At 39.0% G+C, this 20,144-nt stretch overlaps 1 protein-coding gene across 1 annotated transcript; it reads left to right on the top strand.

Moving 5' to 3' along the window:
• Positions 1–7,519: 7,519 nt before the first annotated feature.
• Positions 7,520–13,305, top strand: SCGB3A2 (secretoglobin family 3A member 2). The gene is made up of 4 exons (XM_056124739.1): positions 7,520–7,574; positions 11,586–11,782; positions 13,101–13,119; positions 13,205–13,305. The coding sequence occupies exons 1-4, from the start codon at positions 7,520–7,522 to the stop codon at positions 13,303–13,305; spliced, it is 372 nt and encodes a 123-aa protein (XP_055980714.1).
• Positions 13,306–20,144: the final 6,839 nt, after the last annotated feature.

The following is a 20,144-nucleotide window of genomic DNA, read 5'->3' as shown; positions in this document are numbered from 1 at the left end:
CTGGCTTGTCAGGAGGGCTGGTCAGTAGAGGGGGTTTGGACAGAGCCTTTTGGTGTGTGGTTTTCCTGGAAAAGGATTTGGTAGTATAGGAAAAGTATGTTTAGGGTGGGCTAGTTGAAACAATTTCAGTTTCCAGTGAATTTTGAATTATTAGGGATTCTCTCCAGTTACCTAGTTTTTTGGTAACTATGTCAGAAAGACAGTGGCTAAAAGTATAAGACTTCTGTAAAGCAGGTGGTTGCTGCCGATGCTCCAGATGTAGTGGTCTGCATAAAGTGCACTCAGGGGAATTTGCTATCTCCAGGAGTCAGTTGGTCTTTGTAGGGCAGGCTCTCCTGGGTCAGGGAGGTCCAAGATAAAGGCAACAAAATAAATCTAGAGGGGGTATGGTGCCGCCAGCAGATCAATCTGTACCTGTGAGGCGAGTGTATCAGCAGTTTGATGGCACCGTCAGTCTTCCAGATACCCCAAAATTGCTGCTGTGCCTTTGGCCAGACCCCAAAAACTTGGGGCAAAGTTTACCAAGAAAGTAAAGGGTTAAAAGTTAGGTATGTGGGAGACACACCCACAAACCACCTCCAGCTCAGCTATATAATTGGAAGCATGGCCTCACTGCTTCCTGATAGAACTGCTTAATGGCCATGATCCCAGAGACTCAGAAATGAATCTCGGAACCCAAAAGCTTTGGGTTCCGCATTTGGCAGAAATGCGTCCTGTTCCTGCAGTAGGTTACTGGGGCTGGGCCACTCCAGGTGGGAATAGGTTTCATACCTTGGCCTGTTCCTCCTGGTGGCCCGGTGGCCACCATCCTCCAGAGGCAACTGGACAGTCAGGTTTGGACCTGCAGTGACGAGACATGCGGAGTCTCAAGGGATGGGGGTGGAACCGGCCTTTCCTCCCCATCCCAATGAGACCCCGAGTCACTGCCTACAAACAGCCTCTCTGGCTCCTGATCAAGCTGCTTAACGGCCATGATCCCAGAGACTCAGAAACAAATCTTGAAACCCAGCGGCTTTTGGCAGAAATGCATCTGGATCGCATACAAGGTGACTGCCGCTTCAGAGCTTATTGGAAAGCCAGGTATGAGCTGGTGGTGATGGGGTAACTGCAGTCTCATGGGAAGGGGGGCGGTACCAGCTCATCCTTCACGCCCTACCGAGGTCACAAGTTGCCCTCCAAGAGTGGCTCTCCAGCACGGCCATGGGTCCAGAGGCAAAAGGACTTAATCCAGAGCCCGGAAACTTGCGGCAGAAAAGTGAATGGACCATGCGTTAAACTATGGTGCCATGCCTCCCCGGGAGGGAAAGGGTGTTGCTCCCTTCTGCTTTTTCAACCCCCTGCAGCAAGGTGGCCACCGCCTCAGATCTTATAGGAAAGCCTGGTATGAGCCGGTGGTGAAAGGGCAATTGCAGTGTCATGGGAAGGGGGGTGGTACCGGCTCATCCTTCACGCCCTACTAAGGTCACAAGTTGCCCTCCCACGAGTGGCTCTCCGGCACAGCCATAACACCAGATGCACAGAAACCAATCTCGTTATTATCTGGCTTTTCACAGAAATCCAAAATCATTATATGATTCTCATAACCAGCTATAGAAAACAAAGTATACAATGCCTTTTCAGCAATTCTGATTGTTGGGTGGGAAATTCTAAACAATAATGGTGCATCTTTTGTCAAAATTATGAATGTAATCAATGTAGAGAAAAGTTAAGTAGAAATCATCTGCCTCATAGGCATTGGGAGGGGTAGGAAGAGGGTATATTGGGATTCTTGGTGATGAAAAATGGGTACTGGTGAAGGGAAAGGTGTTTGATCATTGTATGACCGAGACTTAAATCTGAAAACTTTGTAAATTTTCCCACAGTGATTCAATAAATAAATAAATATAAGAAGAAATAAAATAAAATAAATCTAGAGGGGCTGGAGCTATAGTACAGTGGGTAGGGCATTTGCCTTGCGTGTGGCCAACCAGGGTTCAATTCCCAGTATCCCATTTGGTCCCAGAGCACCACCAGGAGTAATTCTTGAGTACAAAGCAAGGTGTAATCCTTGAGCACCGCTGAGTTTAACCCAAAAAGAAAAAAAAATCTAGAGGGGCTAAGATCTGAAGTGCATGTTTTGTATATATGGGGATCCCTGGGTTGGATCTCTAATACCATATGGTCCCATGATCTCCTCTGAGAGCAGTATGCCAAAGTAGGTCACAGCCCTGGAGCATTGCTAGGTATGGTTGAAAAGGTAAAAGAAAGATAGAAATAGGCTTCAGTGGTATACATTAGGCAGTTTATACAGATGGTGATTGAATGATGCACATTTAAACATACAATGTTAGAATGCATTGCAACTTTAATAGAGTAAAATTTAAACAGAATAAAATAATATGGTTAATATAGTGGCCTTGAACAGAGGAAGAATGGTTAAGTCCAAATCTCTGAGAAGTGTTATTCTAGCCCCTATTCTCTAGTTCCCCATCTACTGGTTCCCTCTACTTGCTTCCTCATAGCACTTTCCACTAGTTCTTTTGTTTGTTTAGTTTGTTTTTCAACTATCTCACTATAAACTCCACATAGTTAATAGATTTGCCTGTCTGGTTCAAGCTTTTGTCCTTGTCACTGGAACAATGCCAGATATATAGCAGCAAGTTGATAAATATTTGTTGAGAAAATGAGTGACACAGTAGTGGTTGGTGTTTTTGTACGTGTGATTTATGTGTGCACATGTACTTATTGCAGTTTACATATCTATAAATATATAAATGATTATTTGTTTTTTGTATGTTTTTTTGTGATTAGTAAGCCAGAGTAGGCTCTGGCTTACTTCACACAGCACATATAATGACCCCAGAAAAAAAAAAAGATATGGACCTGACAGACATATAGGGGGCTCTTCACTTCCCAAATATTGACTATACATTTTTCTCCAGTACTTAAGGGGTGTTTTCTTTTTCTTTCTTTTTTTAAAAATTTAATCACTGTGAAATATAGTTACAAAGCTTTCATGTTTGAATTTCAGTCATACTATAATCGAACATCCATCCCTCCACCAGTGCACATCTTCTACTACCAATGTACCACACCCATCCCAACTCTCCCCCTGCCTCTATGGCAGACTATTTACCCCATACTCTCTCTTTATTTTGGGGCATTATGGTTTGCAATACAAATACTTAAAAGCTATCACGTTTGGTATTTTATCTACTTTCAGCACACATCTCCCATTCCGAACGATCCTTCCAACCATCATTAGCTTAATGATCCCGTCTCAATTCCAGCTGCCTTCTCCCCTAGCTCATGAGGTAGGCTTTCAACTATGGAGCAATATTCCTGGTCTTTGTCTCTATTGTTCTTAGGTGTCAGTCTCATAGTATGTTATTACATATTCCAGTCATAAATGAGTGCAGTCATTCTATGTCTGTCCCTCTCTTTCTGACTCATTTCACTTAGCATGACACTTTCCATGACCATCTACTTATAAGCAAATTTCATGACTTCATCTTTCCTAACAGCTGCATTGTATTCCATTCTATAGATGTACCAAAGTTTCTTTAACCAGTCATCTGTTCTTAGGAACTCGGGTTGTTTCCAGATTCTGGCTATTGTAAACAGTACTGCAATTAACTTACAGGTGCAGATGTTATTTCTACTGTGCTTTTTTGCACAAAAAGTGTTTTCTTAAATAAATCACTTTCTGAATCACAAAGCATCTTGTTATAAAATCAAGAAAATCAAGTAGTGGCCCCAGGTGTAACTGTGAGGTACTTTGATTGCTTTTTGGAAGAAGATAGATTTCTAAGGGGGCACTGAGTGATTGCTTTTCTGAAAATTTGGGAATAGGCCAAATTAAGTTTTGGAAAGTCTGGTTTAAGCTATTGATGATAATATTGGATTTGGCCAAGACTGTATGACTGGCAGAAGACCAGCTACACCATCTGACCACACTAGATTTCTATTAATGTAAGATTCTGAGGAGATTCCCAGGGTATTATTCTTTGGCACAGTCGACACATTTGAGTAGTAACAAACATTTCAAGGGGGTGAAAGGGAGCAAAATTTCTGTCTCTATATTAGTCCATGTTTCTCTTGGTGAGTCTTGGTCTTGGTCTTCTGGAGTCACAATTTAATACTTTTGAAAGAGATCCGAACTTCGAAACCAAAAAACATGTATTTACAAACACATTAAAATATTTTTTGATGCTATATTAGTCAGCCTGTTTATAAAACCAAGTCCATGCCATATTAAAAAATAGGAAGAATTTAACTTTCTATTTTAAATGCAATTTAAATTTAATGTGTTTAGTGCAACCAGTAAGAAATGGTGAGGGGTTGGGGTAGTGGTGAGAAAACCATAAGATTAGAATTTTTAGAAAAGTTCTAGTGTTTCCTCAACTGTTGGCATATTGCTGTTGGAGCCTTCCATTGATTTTTAAAAAATTTCACCTACCATAATCTTTAGTTTTTTCACTTATGATTATAGTTTTATCATTTATTCTCTCATGCTTTCTTGTACTTGTACCATATTTTTTTTATCTTATTAGACATCTGCATTGCATTGTCATGTCCCTAATGTCTTTACCTTAAAAGGTTGTAGACCTGGCTTGTTCTGGTACAGTCTTCTGGGCTCCTATCTTGACTCTTTTGACTTGGTAGGTGTCTACTATTCTCTGAAGTTTTGCTATTTAGTATTATAAGAACACTATTAGTGATTCATATCTTAGAGGAAGTGAGGAATACCCAAGGACTGTGGATTTCTGTGAGGGTATTGGTATCTTCAGAAGTTGAAGGAGGAGAAGTCTCACATCAGTGGCCACATGGTTTTAATATTCAGGCAGTGTAAGGTAAAGTTAGAGCTTCTTTCGACACTGGGACTTCATGACAAGAGTCCTTGTATAACTCACAGGCACCCTCACCATTGAATATTCACCTGATAATTGACAGACTATAAAAACCAGCTCCCGGAACCTATGTCGGCCATGCGACATCCTATTATGACATCTTATTATCTCATTCCTATTTTGGACAAACTGGCAGGCTACCGAATGTAGCCTGCCCACACAGTAGAGTCTGGCAAACACCCCGTGGCGTACCCAATATGCCAAATACCAGTAACAATGATGGGTCTCATTTCTCCTAAAGAGCCTAGAATATAATCTCAGAGCTAGAATGAAGGAGACGCTACTGGGGCCTGCTCGAGGCAATCGATGATTAACAGGATGATTTGTGATTTGTGATTTTGTGCATTGACAGGATTAGAGAAGTTGCTGGAATGCTGCATGCAGGCTTGCCAGCAACCTGGAATTCTCTGGGACTGGGGTTTGACTGACTTTTAGGCTAGGGTCCTGTTGTCCCTCCTAGGTTGTAGGCTGACTCCACAGGTACATGCTTCATGTGATGTTCACCAGATAATTAAATGCTACTGCTTCTTGACCAAAAGGGATGCATTTAGGAGCTGGTGCCACATTGTAGAAGTCAGAATAATGGTGGGTCTTCCTATGTTAGATTTCAGATATGGGTTCTCAGATTCTATACAGGATCTAAGTAAAGTAAAGTAAAGGCCCTCCCGTTGATCATCGATTTGCTCGAGTGGGCCCAGTAACATCTCCATTGGAGACTTTGTTGTTACTGTGTCTGGCATATCGAATACTCTCGGTAGCTTGCCGGGCTCTCCGAGAGGGGCGGAGGAATCGAACTCGGGTCGGCCATGTTGGCTGCATGCAAGGCAAACGCCCTACCCTCTGTGCTATCGCTCCAGCCCTAAGGATCTAAGATGAAGGGTTTCTCTTGAAGGATCCAGACAATGGAGAAGACAGCCATTGCTCAAGATGCTCTCACGATCAGAGAAGAAGAAGCAGCTGGTTGTCTGCCTTTCTCTTCCCTCCACTCTTCATCCTAGTTCATCCTAATCAAACACAGCTGGCAAAGAAATCTGGAAACAATTTTGGAAATATGCCTTCCTGTAGTACAAAACACTTGAAGGGAAGTATTAGAAGTGGATTTGAAAGCAAACTGACAAATGCCAAGGACAGGGAAGACACTGCTCTTTCAGTATTTTGTAAAAAAGTCATAACGGATCAAGGGAGGATGGTATCAACTCTCTACCTTTGTACTATACAAATGACCCTCTAAAGACTTTTGGCACATTAATATCTCTGCTCTGGGACAGTACCTTGGAGAAACAGAAGCAATTTCTGGCAGATAAAGCAATAGAAGTGGCAAAATTGAGTATACATGGCAGTGATATGTGTTCTTAAACTAGTTGAAGTAGCAGGAAAATAATAAAATGGAAATTGCTAAATATTAACTCACAAAAATCAGTACTACATGATGCAGGAAGTATCAATCTTAGTTTGATAGAGTTACATCTTCTGTCTGCAATATTTTATCAAGTTCTCATAGTAATATCACTTTATATAAATATATAAAATATTACAATATGTTTTATAAAATATAATATATAAAATACTTAAATAACATGCTTAGATTGCATAAATATAGGCAACATTTCTTTTATGTATATGCATTTTTGATGAAAAATTTCCCAGAATTTTTTCAAGTAACGTATCATTTAGTTAATAAAATAAAAATTCAAAAACAGCTTTGTGTGTGTGTATTGCCAGCAGTTGAACCCAAGGTCTCATACATGCAAGGTATGTGTTCTATCTTTGAGCTATGTCCCTGTCCACTTCACCCCACCTCTGCATAAAACTTCTTTTCTCCCACTTTATTTAAATGCTGTGTTATACAAAGCTGTTAATGATGCATTTGTTACAGGTTTTTAGTTTACCATTAATTAACATTTCTATTTTAGATGATAATACCAATATTGTTGATGAAAAGAGATCCTGAGCCACCATTCAATGGCAGTGAATAGGGAGGCATACTCTGGGGTTCCCCCAAAGAACTGGAAGACACTGGAAAAGGTAAGAGATCTTTCCATAGCACATTTATGAATGAGGGTGGGGTGGACAAAGATGGATTCCACAGAAATGTGCCTCCAAAATCTTTTGTCTGAATTTGCATTATATCAGTGTGGATGTAGCCTCTGAATTGCTTCTCCAATAGGGTAACTCTAAGGTAATGTGGTTTTCCAAACTGAAGAAAAAACACAGTAGGCCACAAATTTTTTATTCCTTTTAACTTCAATATAAAACAATGACTTCTATTTTTGACATGTTTTCAGCAAATGTGTCTTAGAGCTCTTTGCCTCCCTCTGGCATCTCTGCAAGGGCTTGTGCAAGTGGCCCTTGAAAATGCTTTAGGGGTTTGTTTCTCATGGGAAAAAGAGGAAAGAGGAAAACACCTACAACTTTGTTAGCAAGGTAACGTGACTTTCATGTTCTTCAGTGGGGTGAGTCAAGTGCTGTGACTGAAACATGAGTCCCCCCTCAGTGGAGCTATAATATGTCTGGGGGCTTAAGTAACTGCTGTACTTGGCACAGCAGGGGAACCTGTGGTTGGTGGATTCACTGGGTTTTCCACTTCAGTTTTAAACTCCAGGTTAATATAATATCACAGGTAATCTGTCATGAAGCTGGTAACTGTGTTCGTGCTGATAATGCTCAGCATTTGCACATACTCCGGTAAGTAGTTGGAACGTATGGTTTTGCTGTTTTGCTCCTTTTCTATTAGAAGAAATCTTAATAAGAAGACAAGTATCTTAGGGGACTATGGTAGAGGGAGTTTTAGAGGCAGTGAGCAGTAAAGTCAGAAGGAATTTGAGAGGCCCTCTCATCTCAAATTCCGAGTGCTGAACCCATACACGTACTACACTTTGTTCATCCTACACAAGAAGTTGACTAACTCCCACTGGGGTGAACAAAGCACATTTTGTGGTTGAATATCTGAATTGAAATTTTGTAATTGTTTCACAAAAACGTTTTAAAACTCTAGAATTTAAAATTTTTATGACTTTGAAATTATATGAAGTCCTTGCTGATTTGATTTCTAATCAGACATGTTTATAAATTGATTTCCAATTTAAGATATAGTTACACTTATCTTTTAACTCAATCAGTATTTATTAAATGGCTATGGTATGCTGAGTGCTGAAAAGCAGAAGATGACTCTGCCTTTAATTAGTCATTACTATTGTTCTCATGGTATGTACAGTCTGTCAGAGGTAATGTGATTTCTATAGAAATCTTTACAATACTAGATTATTATAATGTACAATGATGAGAACTCTGTGAGGGTAAAAAGAGTACTCTGTGAGGGTACAGAGAAAAACAGTTGAATTTCCAAGTGGAATATAGAACCTGGTTTAGTGGAACAGAAATGGGTATATTGTTTTGGGAAAGAGTCACTGTAAATATATGGAAATTATATTTGAATGCATATTTAAAATATTTAATTCTGATCACTGCTCATTCAAAGGACAGAAAGTTTTGACAATTTTGGATTGTACATACAGAGTAGGCATTAACTATTTAAAAAGTAAAGATACAAGTAATGAGAACTGAGTGCTGCAATGAAAATTTGACTTGTTAACACTTATTGAACTTTTGAATAAATCTGTGGCTTTATAATCTTTGATGCTTTTGTTCTCTAGTATAATATTTGTGGATAGAAGAGGCAGCAGAAGGGTGGGTAGAAAGAAAAAAATATTTTGTAAGGAAAACTGATGAAAGATGAACGTAAAGTAGACAGACCGACTTATTTATTCTATGAATTGAGGAATAAAAAGATTCCGATGGAAAATAAACTCTGTATTCAGGGTTTTATTCAGCAGAACAATGTATGTAGTTATGTGTGTGTTTGTGTGCTTACACATATATACATATATATGTACATGTAAATATACATAATAAATTTATATATATTATTGGGATTGAGAATAGGCTTCTTCAAAATATGACAGGGTGGCACTTTGATTATTTAAAATTAAATTTTCTTAAGAGATAGTCAGTGCAAGAGGAACACCCTGACCTTTCTCCATCCTGAGAGCAAGGACCAAATCTCCCCTGTGAGAGCTATTATCCCTGTGTCTAGAGGCTGAGAGATTTCCTTATTGGCAGAGATGGGGAATTAAGTGCTGAGAAAACTATGCTAACCAAACTGGATCTACTTGCTTACTACAAATACTTCACAAGTTTACTGTTTTTTTTAATTAAGTGGTATATATACTAACTGCTTTGTTTATTTTAAAAGTCTTAGTTCATGGGGTTTCTGTGCACTAAAATTTCCTGTTACTTTCTCTGTTTATCTGTTCTGTACCAACTTAATTAACCATAAAACCAAGAGGTGTCTGTCTCTTTCCGGACAATATGCAAACTGTGCCTTGTAAAAATATATATCATATGTATTTTTCTTATTCTCTACTCCTTCCCTCTGACTCATTAAATATATAAAAGTTCTCCTTCTAAAATCAGAAATATGAAATGCAGTTGTTTTATATAAAAACCTTAATAACACTTAAATGATATCAGAAAACTAATTAGTATGGTATTCAAAGCTTTGAAAACACTCACCTCACTTGAGTTTCACAGCCTTTCTTTTATACTCCTCTTTGCATATTCTGGAATTCTTTGCTGCAGAATATCTGAGAAAAAAGGTTGCACCTTTCTGCTTATGTACTAACATCTTAGTGCCTTTGTTAAAAAATATTTCCCCTTTTTAAAAATAGAGCTCATTTTTTTTGCCCTTTAACATTTAAAAATTTTTTTATTAGTGAATCACCATGGGGTACAGTTACAGACTTACACACTTTAGTGCTTGTGTTTCAGTCATACAATGGTCGAGTACCCATTCCTCTACCAGTGCCCATTTTCCACCACCAGTGGTCCCAGCATCCCTCCCACCACCCCCGCCCCATCCCCTCCACCCAACCCCAACTCCATGGTAGGCACATTCCCTTTTGCTCTCTCTCTCTCTTTCTCTCTCCTTTTGGGTGCTGTGGTTTGCAGTAGAGGTATTAAGTGGCCATCATGTTCAGTCTATAGTCTACTTTCAGTTTCCATCTCCCATCCCGACGGCCCTTCCTAGCACCCTTTACTTGGTGCTCCCTTCTCTATCTGAGCTGCCTTTTCCCCCAGTATGCGAGGCCGGCTCCTAAGCTGTGGAGTAATCCTCCTGGTACTTATCTCTCCTGTACTTGGATGTTAGTCTCTCATTCTGTTACTTTATGTTCCACAAATGAGTGCCATCTTCCTAGGTCTCTCCTTCTCTTTCTGATAGAGCTCATTTTTTGACCTGATGATGCTGATGTTTGAGATATAGCTCTAGCAAACTTCTACTAGGAATATTTCTGCAACATTCTTTCACTCAAGGGTTAATCTTCCCTTCTTTTGTGTTCCCATTACATTTTATCCATAATATTTGCACTGTACATGCCTCTCTCTGTGGCATGCACATATACCCCCTTTGTCCTCTACACTATGTTAGTCATCTGAATTGAGAATTCATCTCTTATTCATCTAGAATAGGTGCTCAAAATTGGCATAAATTCAGTGGCCAATTATATTTGTTGAACTGAGTTGAATTGGTTGGGGCCAGTTTCCTGAACCAATAGGATCACCCATCTCCCTAAGTGGAGGTTCATTGTGGTATCACCTCATTTGGCTTCAAAATCATGTTTTGTGAACCAGCTACATGTCATGTACATTTATTATAAGTCAACCACAGATATATATGGATATATATATATACACACACATATATATACATATACATCACTGTCACTGTCAATGTCCTCCAGTTGTTCATCGATTTGCTCAAGCAGGCCCAGTAACATATAGAATAAGTCATGGGGAGCTTGCCAGGCTTTGCCCTGTGGGTGAGATACTCTCGGTAGCTTGCCGGGCTCTCCAAGAGGAGCGGAGGAATCAAAGCTGGAGGAATCAAACTTGGGTCAGTGGGTTGGCCGAGTGCAAGGCTATCGCTCCAGTCCATACATATACATACCTGTATAAATAGATATGTATATATATGTATATATACATATATAAATATATCTGTGGTTTACTTATAGTGGATGTATATATCTGTATATACACTGATATATATATATATATATAGAGAGAGAGAGAGAGAGAGAAAGCAAGGTCCTTACTATATGCAAAGGCTTGTCCTAGACATGAATTAAAGTAAAATAATGCACCTAGATTCCTTGTTATCATTGAATCTATATTTCAGAGAAAGGAAGAAATAGACAAAACGTTTAATGATTTTAGATAGTTGTAAGAAAAAAACTAGAAATAAAGGGTAACTGGTTGGGTCTTTTTGAAATGTAACATTTGAAGATGAATCAAATAATGTTAGGAAGATAGATATGTAGTTTCTGGGGGGGAGAAAGATTCTAGGGAGAGTGGACCAATAGTGCAAAAGTTTGAGGCAAAAACTCTTAGAGTAAATGGGAACAATGACGGAGGGAAGGTCATTCAAGTGATGGGATTGATGTTGGAACGTCAAAAACCTGTAACAATAGTATTATGAACAACCCTGTAAGCCATGGTGTTTAATAAAGATTTTTTTCTAAAAATATGAAGATGAGTGGTGCTACAGTGCAGCTATGAAAGGAGAAAGTAGGGGAAGATGAATTACAGACAGGAGGGGAAGGTACCTGCTCAAATGGATTTTTGTTTTTAATCCTGCAGCCACAGCCTTTCTCATCAACAGTTTGCCACTTCCTGTCAACAAAATCTTACCTGTGGACACGATTCTCTCTTCCCTGGACCCATTAAGGAATCTATTGAGAACTCTGGGGATTTCTGTTGAACATCTTGTGGAAGGATTGAAGAAATGTGTGGATGAGCTGGGACCAGAGGCATCTGAATCTGTGAAGAAACTGCTGGTAACTACAGCTTGTGATACTAGTTTGTTAAAGAATAGGACTTAGTCATTCTGAGTACTCCCACTCCCATCACTACATCCCCACCCCGTCTTGATCCCACTTGTGAACAGGTATCTATCTCTATATTCATATCAACTTGCATGTCCTGAATATCAAGTAAGTGCAATAACTACACTTGGACAATGAATTATTTTAATTATAGGGACCACACACAGTGAATGTAGGAGCCCTACATGGGTAATACATGTGATCTACCTCCTGAATAAAATCCCTGGATCCTAAGACAAAATTTGTGGGATGGAGATCTCCCCTCTGTGAGTTATGGAAACTCACAGGTCAATCATGGTGATGGTTGGTCAACTGAAGGGAGAGTTCAATACTCAGGTCCAGCAGTGTTGGTGTGCACTGTGACCACATACTGTGATACTCTAAAAGGAATTTTTGTTTCAAAAATAGTTTTATTTAGTTAAAGAACTATGATGTACTAAGTTATTGATAACTGAGTTTTAGGCATATAATATTTCAATAATAACCCCTCTAACACTGTTTCCATACTCCATACCTCCGATGCCCTGTTCCATCCTCCACTTGACACCTTGAGAGGTACATTACAGAGTTGGTGGTTGCAGATTAGGTTTCATGTTTTCAGTGTTGTTGAGTCTGTGCTTGGATATGGCTATATCACTGTTCCACACCACCAGTATAGTGATATGGAGCCCTGACTCTTGTTCTTTGTCCCATTTCTCATCTTATTCCCTTCATCTTTGATTTCTTTTTTGAGAAAATTCTTTAAATTTAATACCTGTGAGATAGACCATTACAAAGCTCTTATTATTGAGTTTTAGTCATACAGTGATCTAACACCTATCCCTCCCCCAGTGTACCTTTACCACCACCAATGAACTCCCTTGATTTCTTTCCCTTTCTGTCCTCCTCCATAAACTCTGGAGCCTAGGATGCTCTATACACCACAGGTATGTGAGAAAATGCTGTGTTTGTTTTACTTCTCTGGCTTACTACACTCAACATGATATCTTCTAGTTCCAACCACGTTGCAGCAAATTGCAAGATTTCATTGTTCCTTATAGTTGCATAGTATTCCATTGTGTATATATTACCACATCTTCATAATTTATTCATCTATTGTTGGTTATCTGGGTTGACTTTATATCTTAGCTATTGTACTTTTATAAGCACAATAAATACAAAGGTGCAGAAATGAATAATGGTGTGCCTATGTCCAAAAAGCTTTTCGATGAGTAAATGAACTTAATGTTTCGGGGTGACTTTACCATTTTCCATTTCGGATTTCTGACAGGAAAATGGTGACAAAAAAGGTTAGTGAGAGGGTCTACTTTTGTAAATAGTTTAATTTCAAGTAAGCTAAGCTTGTTTTTCATTCTTGTGTTTTCTGTCTTTCAGTTGGCTCTATCATTTTTGGTGTGATAGAAGCAGAAAATGAGAATGGAGGAGGAATGAGGATGATTCTCCCCTTCTCCTTGGCTAATAGTTATTCTATATAATTGTAAACCAACCATCATAAAATGTAGTGAACCCTGAAAGGAATGAATAAAGCAATAAAAAGATGCATGGATCATCTTCGTTTTATGTTTTTATACCCTTATTTAGAAATACCTAGATAGTTTTTCCTTTGGGTTACAAACTCTAGAGTTCCTGTAGCTGCATAGGTGCCCCAGGCTTTGTACAAGGGATACTTTCCCCTTTCCTTAGCTCTGCATCTCATCAGTATTCCTTTCTTCACATGTGTTCTAGCTCAAACTCACTCTTCATGGAACCATTCGTTAGTTAGGAAAATATACTAAATTTTCTAGCTGACAGCAGTTTTAAGCCTTAATTTAAAATTCAAGTTTCTCTCCACCTTTAATGCCTGCGACAATCTGCCTTTGCTGTTGTTACTGTTGCAATGACCAGGTGTCACACATTTGCTTTGGGTGTTGATCTAGGGTCCCATATCAGGTTGTAGTGCTCACTCAAGAGTAGTGCTAACAGGACACTGGCATGTTGTGTCACTCTAGGTGTGGTGCTTGCACACACCCAGGTTTTAGTACCTGCAAGGGGTCTTTAACTTGTGTATTTGCCAGCTGTGCTTATACATATTTAATTCTCAGTGCATGTGAATGGCACCAAGGATTGTATTTGTTGCTTTACACTTCCAAGGCAGGTATTCTAGCCACTAAGGAATCCCTATGCCCCAAGAAGGAAGATTTGGTGTTTTCTTTCTTGGTGCTAAATAGAGGAGACTGGGGGATAGAGTTTTGTGTCACTGAGATCAGTAATAGATGTAATACGGCAATGTAATATGTTAATATGGAGAATGTTTGAGTTAAGAGGATTTTGAAAATAGATTATTTTAGGAAGCTAGGAAAAAACTATCAACATTATAGAAAAACATAAAATTTATCATAAAAGTTAAGCCATCAAATACTAGTTGAGATGTTAAAAATTTGGTCATACGAAGTCACGAAATTTACATACAAGTGGTACTACATGGAAAGTATTACGTTAAGCGAAATGACTCATAAAGAAAGGGATAGACATAGAAAGATTGCATTCATCTGGGGAACATAAAGTAACAGAATAGGAAACTAATACCCAAGAATGGCCGAGATTAGTACCAGGAATTTTACTCCTTGACTTGGAGGCCAACCACACATACTAGGGGAAAAGGGAGCTCAGATAAAGAGGGGAACACCAAATAAAGATGTTGGGAGGATCCTCCCAGGATGGGAGAAGCATGCTGAAAATAGACTATAGACCAAACATGATTGCCACTCAATGTTTCTTTTGCAAACCACAACACCCAAAAGGAGAGAGAGAACAGAGGGGAATGCCCTGCCACAGAAACAGGGTGGGATGGGGGGATGGGGGGTGGGAGGGATACTGGGATCCGTGGTGGTGGGAAATGGGCACTGGTGGAGAGATGGGTGTTTGATCATTGTATAAGTGAAACCCAAGCACAAAAATGTGTAAGTCTGCAACTCTACCTCATGATGTCTCACTATTAAAAATTTTATAATAAAAAAATAAATAAAATTAAAACTTACTTTAGAGTAAAAAAAATTGGTCATACATCACTTGTGTGAAAATAAAATGGTACAACTATTCTGGAAAAATGTTTTGGTAGTTTCTTAATAAAGTAAACATAAAAAATGGAACTGCATGAAACTGAAAAGCTTTACATAGCAACAGAAACTTTTACTAAAACAATGCTAAATTTATTATATGGAACAATAAGCCCCCACGAATAGCTAAAGCAATTCTTGGGAAAAAGAAAATGGGAGGAATCAACCTCCCAAACTTCAAACTCTACTACAAAGCAGTAATAATTAAAACAGCATGGTACTGGAACAAAGGCAGAGCTGTAGACCAATGGAACAGGGATGAATATACTGACATCTCCCCCTAAGCATGCGAGTATCTAATCTTCGATAAGGGGGCAAGAAAAGTGAAGTGGAGCAAGGAAAGCCTCTTTAACAAATTGGACTGGCAAAACTGGACGGCTACATGCAAAAAAGTGGACTCAGATCTCTCCCTAACTCCATGTACAAAAGTAAGATCAAAGTGGATTAAAGACCTCAACATCAGACTGGAATCCATAAGGTTCATTGAGGAAAAAGTTGGCAAAACACTCCATTACATAGAAACTAATGGTATCTCCAAAGATGTCACTCAGCTGGCCAAGCAAGTGAAAACAGAGATAGACAAATGGGATTATCTTAAACTAAGAAGCTTCTGCACCTCAAAAGAAACAGTGACCAAAATGCAAAGACAGTCTACAGAATGGGAAAGAATATTCACCAAATACACATCCGATAAGGGGTTGATATCAAGGATATACAAAGTACTGGTTGAACTCCACAAGCAGAAAACATCCAACCCCATCAAAAAATGGGGAGATGAAATGAATAGAAACTTTTACAAAGAAGAAATCCGAATGGCTAAAAGGCACATGAGAAAATACTCCACATCATTAATCATCAGGGAGATGCAGATCAAAACCACAATGAGATATCATTTCACACCACAGAGACTGTTCCATATCCACAAGAACAAAAGCAACTGGTGCTGGTGCAGATGTGGCGAGAAAGGGACCCTCCTTCACTGCTGGTGGTAATGCCGACTGGTTCAACCCTTTTGGAAAACAGTATGGACGATTCTTAAAAAAATTAGAAATTGAGCTCCCATTTGACCCAGCAATACCACTCCTGGGAATATTTCCCAGAGAGGCAAAAAAGTATAGTCGAAGTGACATCTGCACTTGTTTGTTCATTGCAGCACTCTTTACAATAGCCAGAATCTGAAAAAAACCTGAGTGCCCGAGAACAGGTGACTGGTTAAAGAAACTTTGGTACATTTACACAATGGAGTACTATGTAGCTGTTAGAAAAGACGAAGTCATGAAATTTACACACAAGTGGTACTACATGGAAAGTATCATGTTTCATAAAATTTCATGAAATTTCATGTTTCATGAAATTTCATGAAGTTTCATGAAAGTATCATGTTTCATGAAATTTCATGTATCATGAAATTTACATACAAGTGGTGCTACATGGAAAGTATCAAGCGAAATGACTCAGAAAGAAAGGGATAGACATAGAAAGATTGCATTCATCTGGGGAACATAAAATAACAGAATAGGAAACTAACACCCAAGAATGGCTGAGATTAGTACCAGGAATTTTACTCCATGGCTTGGAGGCCAACCACACATGCTAGGGGAAAAGGGAGCTCAGATAGAGAAGGGAGCACCAAATAAATGGTGTTGGGAAGATCCTCCCAGGATGGGAGAAGCATGCTGAAAGTAGACTATAGACCAAACATGATTGCCACCCATTGCCTCTTTTGCAAATCACAACACCCAATAAGAGAGAGAGAACAAAAGGGAATTCCCTGCCACAGAGGGAGGTGGGATGGGGGATGGGGAGTGGGAGTGATACTGAGATCCGTGGTGGTGGGAAATGGGCACTGGTGGAGGGATGGGTATTTGATCATTGTATAATTGAAACCCAGGCACAAAAAATTGTAAGTCTACAACTGTGTCTCATGATGTCTCACTAGTAAAAATTTTAAAAAATGCTAAATTTAGAAGGTGCACTATTAAATATGGGAAAATATTTGCATACAATGAATCAGATAAAAGGCTAATATCCAAGAAATATATGAGCTACCACAAAGATTGGCAACAACAAAAAATCCAGTAATCCCATGAAAAATGGGAAGAGGAGATAAGTCTTCTCCAAAGAAGACTATAAATGGTTAGTGGGTATCTGAAAAGGTGTTCATCTCACTCACTGTTTGAGAAATGCAAATCAATCTGTTATGGTCATAACACATTATGAGAGAGGTTATTTTATTTAGTTCTTTGGAGGTGGTTGTGGAGAGGGAGCCAAGGAAAACTCAGAGCTCTGAATATACAAAGCCTGCGCTATATTACTTGTGCCACATCCCTAGGCCAGAGGTGACCTTATTTTTGATGTTTGAAAATGCATGTTCATAATTACTCATATAATTTTTTGCATTGCCAGGAATTATAAAATAAACACCGTTGCCCAGTTTTTATGCTGATTATTTTATAGTACTGTTAATGTCCACTCTATTTCTCCATGCCCTCTGCTTGGTAGTTCTGCTGTCAGATCAATTTGTTTGATTTTATTTACCTCTGTGCACTCCCATTGATTATTTGATTTTTGGTCAAATTCAGAATATTTTATTTAAGAAAAGAAAATGAAAAGGGTAAATGTGCACAAAGTCTTTCATGGTATGACAGAGAGACTCATAAATAAGAATCAGATTCCATTTTTTTTCTTTATATACAAAATGTGTGTGAGATAATGTGGCATTTGTCCTCTCTGATTTATTTCATTTGGCATGACACCCTCTAGCTTCATCTGTGTCGTAGCAAAACCTAGGATTTCATCTGTCTTTCTAGTGGAATAGTGTTTCATTGTGTTTTAGTAGTGTTTATAGACAGCAGTTTACTAACTTGGTACATGGTGTTGAACTTCCCTTATGTTCCATAAAAATGCTATGGTATATACACAGAATGGAATACCATTCAGCTTTAAGAAATGCAAAGTCATGCAGGTTGTAGTAACATGGAATGTTTAGTGAGATATGTCTGAAAGAAAAGGTCAAATGTCAGATGCTCTCACTCATCTATAGATTATATAGAGACAAAACAAGTGAGTAGACAGTATTGAACATTGACAAACAAGCCCTTGGCATCGGAGTACAAAGTCAATTACCAAATAGTAAGGGAAAGGAAGGGTGTGGAAAGACCAAACTAGAGGAGACTACTGACCGTGTTGCGGGACTGTAGGCACTTCCATGAGGTCCTGTGTAGTAATTTTGTGTACTAATACCATAAACTTTAACTCTATTGTTATTACCTAAACAACAGTGTATCTTGTAAGTTAAAAAATTATTGTAGAGCACAGCGGGTAGGGCGTTCGCCTTACAAGCGGCCAACATGGCCGACCCGAGTTCGATTCCTCCGCCCCTCTCGGAGAGCCCGGCAAGCTACCGAGAGTATTCGATATGCCAGACACAGTAACAACAAAGTCTCCAATGGAGACGTTACTGGGCCCGCTCGAGCAAATCAACGATCAACGGGAGGGCCTTTACCTTTACCTTACCTTTAGTTGCATATTTTATTTTCAGCAAAAAAAAAAAAAAACTGACAGAAATCTGGCCACTGAAATTAAAAGGAGAGTCACTTGCTTAAACACAAATACTCTCAGTGCTCAGAGAGCTAAGGAAGCTTCCAGAATAGTTAACCAGGTAAGCAAACAAGGCAGTCTTTTTTTTTATTTATTTCTTAGATTTTATTTTATTTTTAATTTTTATTAGTGAAACACCATGAGGTACAGTTGTTGACTACAAATTTTTGTGCTTGGGTTTCAATTACACAATGATCAAATACTCATCCCTCCACCAGTGGCCATTTTCCACCACCATGGATCCCAGTATCCCTCCCACACCCCATCCCCCCCATCCCACCTTGCCTCTGTGGCAGGGCATTCCCTTTTGTTCTCTCTCTCCTTTTGGGTGTTGTGGTCTGCAAAAGAGGCATTGAGTGGCAATCACGTTTGGTCTAGAGTCTACTTTCAGCATGCTTTTCCCATCCTGGGAGGATCCTCCCAACACCCTTTATTTGGTGCTCCCTTCTCTATCTGAGCTGCCTTTTCCCACAAGGCAGCCTTTGAAGGGAGATTTTTGAATGCTATACTGTCACGCTCTAAGTTTTAGTTTAAGTTTTTCCCGTGTTTGAATTATTTCTCCTCTCAGTCTCCACATCTTAAAATCTTTCATTATATTATCAACTCCATCATGCTGAGTGTATTTATTACTAATGTGGTTCTATCTTCTGTGTTAAGATTATGAGATACCGAAAATGCAGGAACCAAATGATATCCAACTTCTCGTCCTTATTATATTTTCCTTAGCCAAAAGATTTTTTTAATTTTATTTTTAAGAAGTTGAATACTGAAGACAACACATATTTATTGATTTCTCTCTGCTGGGCATTGTTCTAATAACTAATAATTTTCCAAGAACATTGAATAAAAGATGAAAAATATGTGTCTTCTGGCATAGGCAGCAAAAAGAATGAAGTAAATAAAGTAAAAAAAAATACAGTAGCTAAAAGGGATAAGACCTGCTGAGCAAAAGTGCTATTTTTAGCAGAGTGCTAATTAAACACTTCTCTGAGAAGGTAATTGATGAAAGACTGAAATAAGAGAAGGGTAGGTCTGTGGCTATCCTGGAACTGTAGATAGTAGGCAGAGTAAATGCTAGACTCTAAGGAAAGAAAATGACTACAGAATTTAAAGAGGGGCAAGGATCCCAGATGGCTGGGTGCAGAAGTAGAGGATTGTAGGTGGAAAAGAGATGCAAAGCAAGTTGTTCAGGGAGGTCCTCCATCACAAGAGCAAGTTAAACTGTATAGTTCAGCTCTGGCAGAGTGGGACATAGCAGAAGGATTTGATATGATTTGAAGTTATACTTTCAGATAAGTTCTGTTTTGTAGGTCCTAGGAGAGTACAAAGGTATTTGTCTTGCACATGGTTGACTTGGGTTTGATCTCTGGCATCCCATATGGTCCTCTGAGAACTACCAGGAGTGATTGCTGAGCTCAGAGTTAAGGATTAGATGTGGAGCTGGGGATAGACCCTGGTACAATCATTATCTCTCCAGCACCCTTTGTATATTGTTGGTGAAATATAAATTAGGCAGTTAGTATGGAAAAGAATAAAAACAAATCCAGGGATATGGATCAAGTAGTAGAGCATATGCTTTGTATATGTGAGATTTTCGGTTTAACTCCTGGCATGCATGG

Source organism: Sorex fumeus, unplaced genomic scaffold (assembly GCF_029834395.1).
Source record: "Sorex fumeus unplaced genomic scaffold, SorFum_2.1 ptg000051l, whole genome shotgun sequence".
Taxonomy (NCBI): domain Eukaryota; kingdom Metazoa; phylum Chordata; class Mammalia; order Eulipotyphla; family Soricidae; genus Sorex; species Sorex fumeus.
Note: the sequence above shows the minus strand (reverse complement) of the source record. Positions and strands in the feature narration are given on the sequence as shown.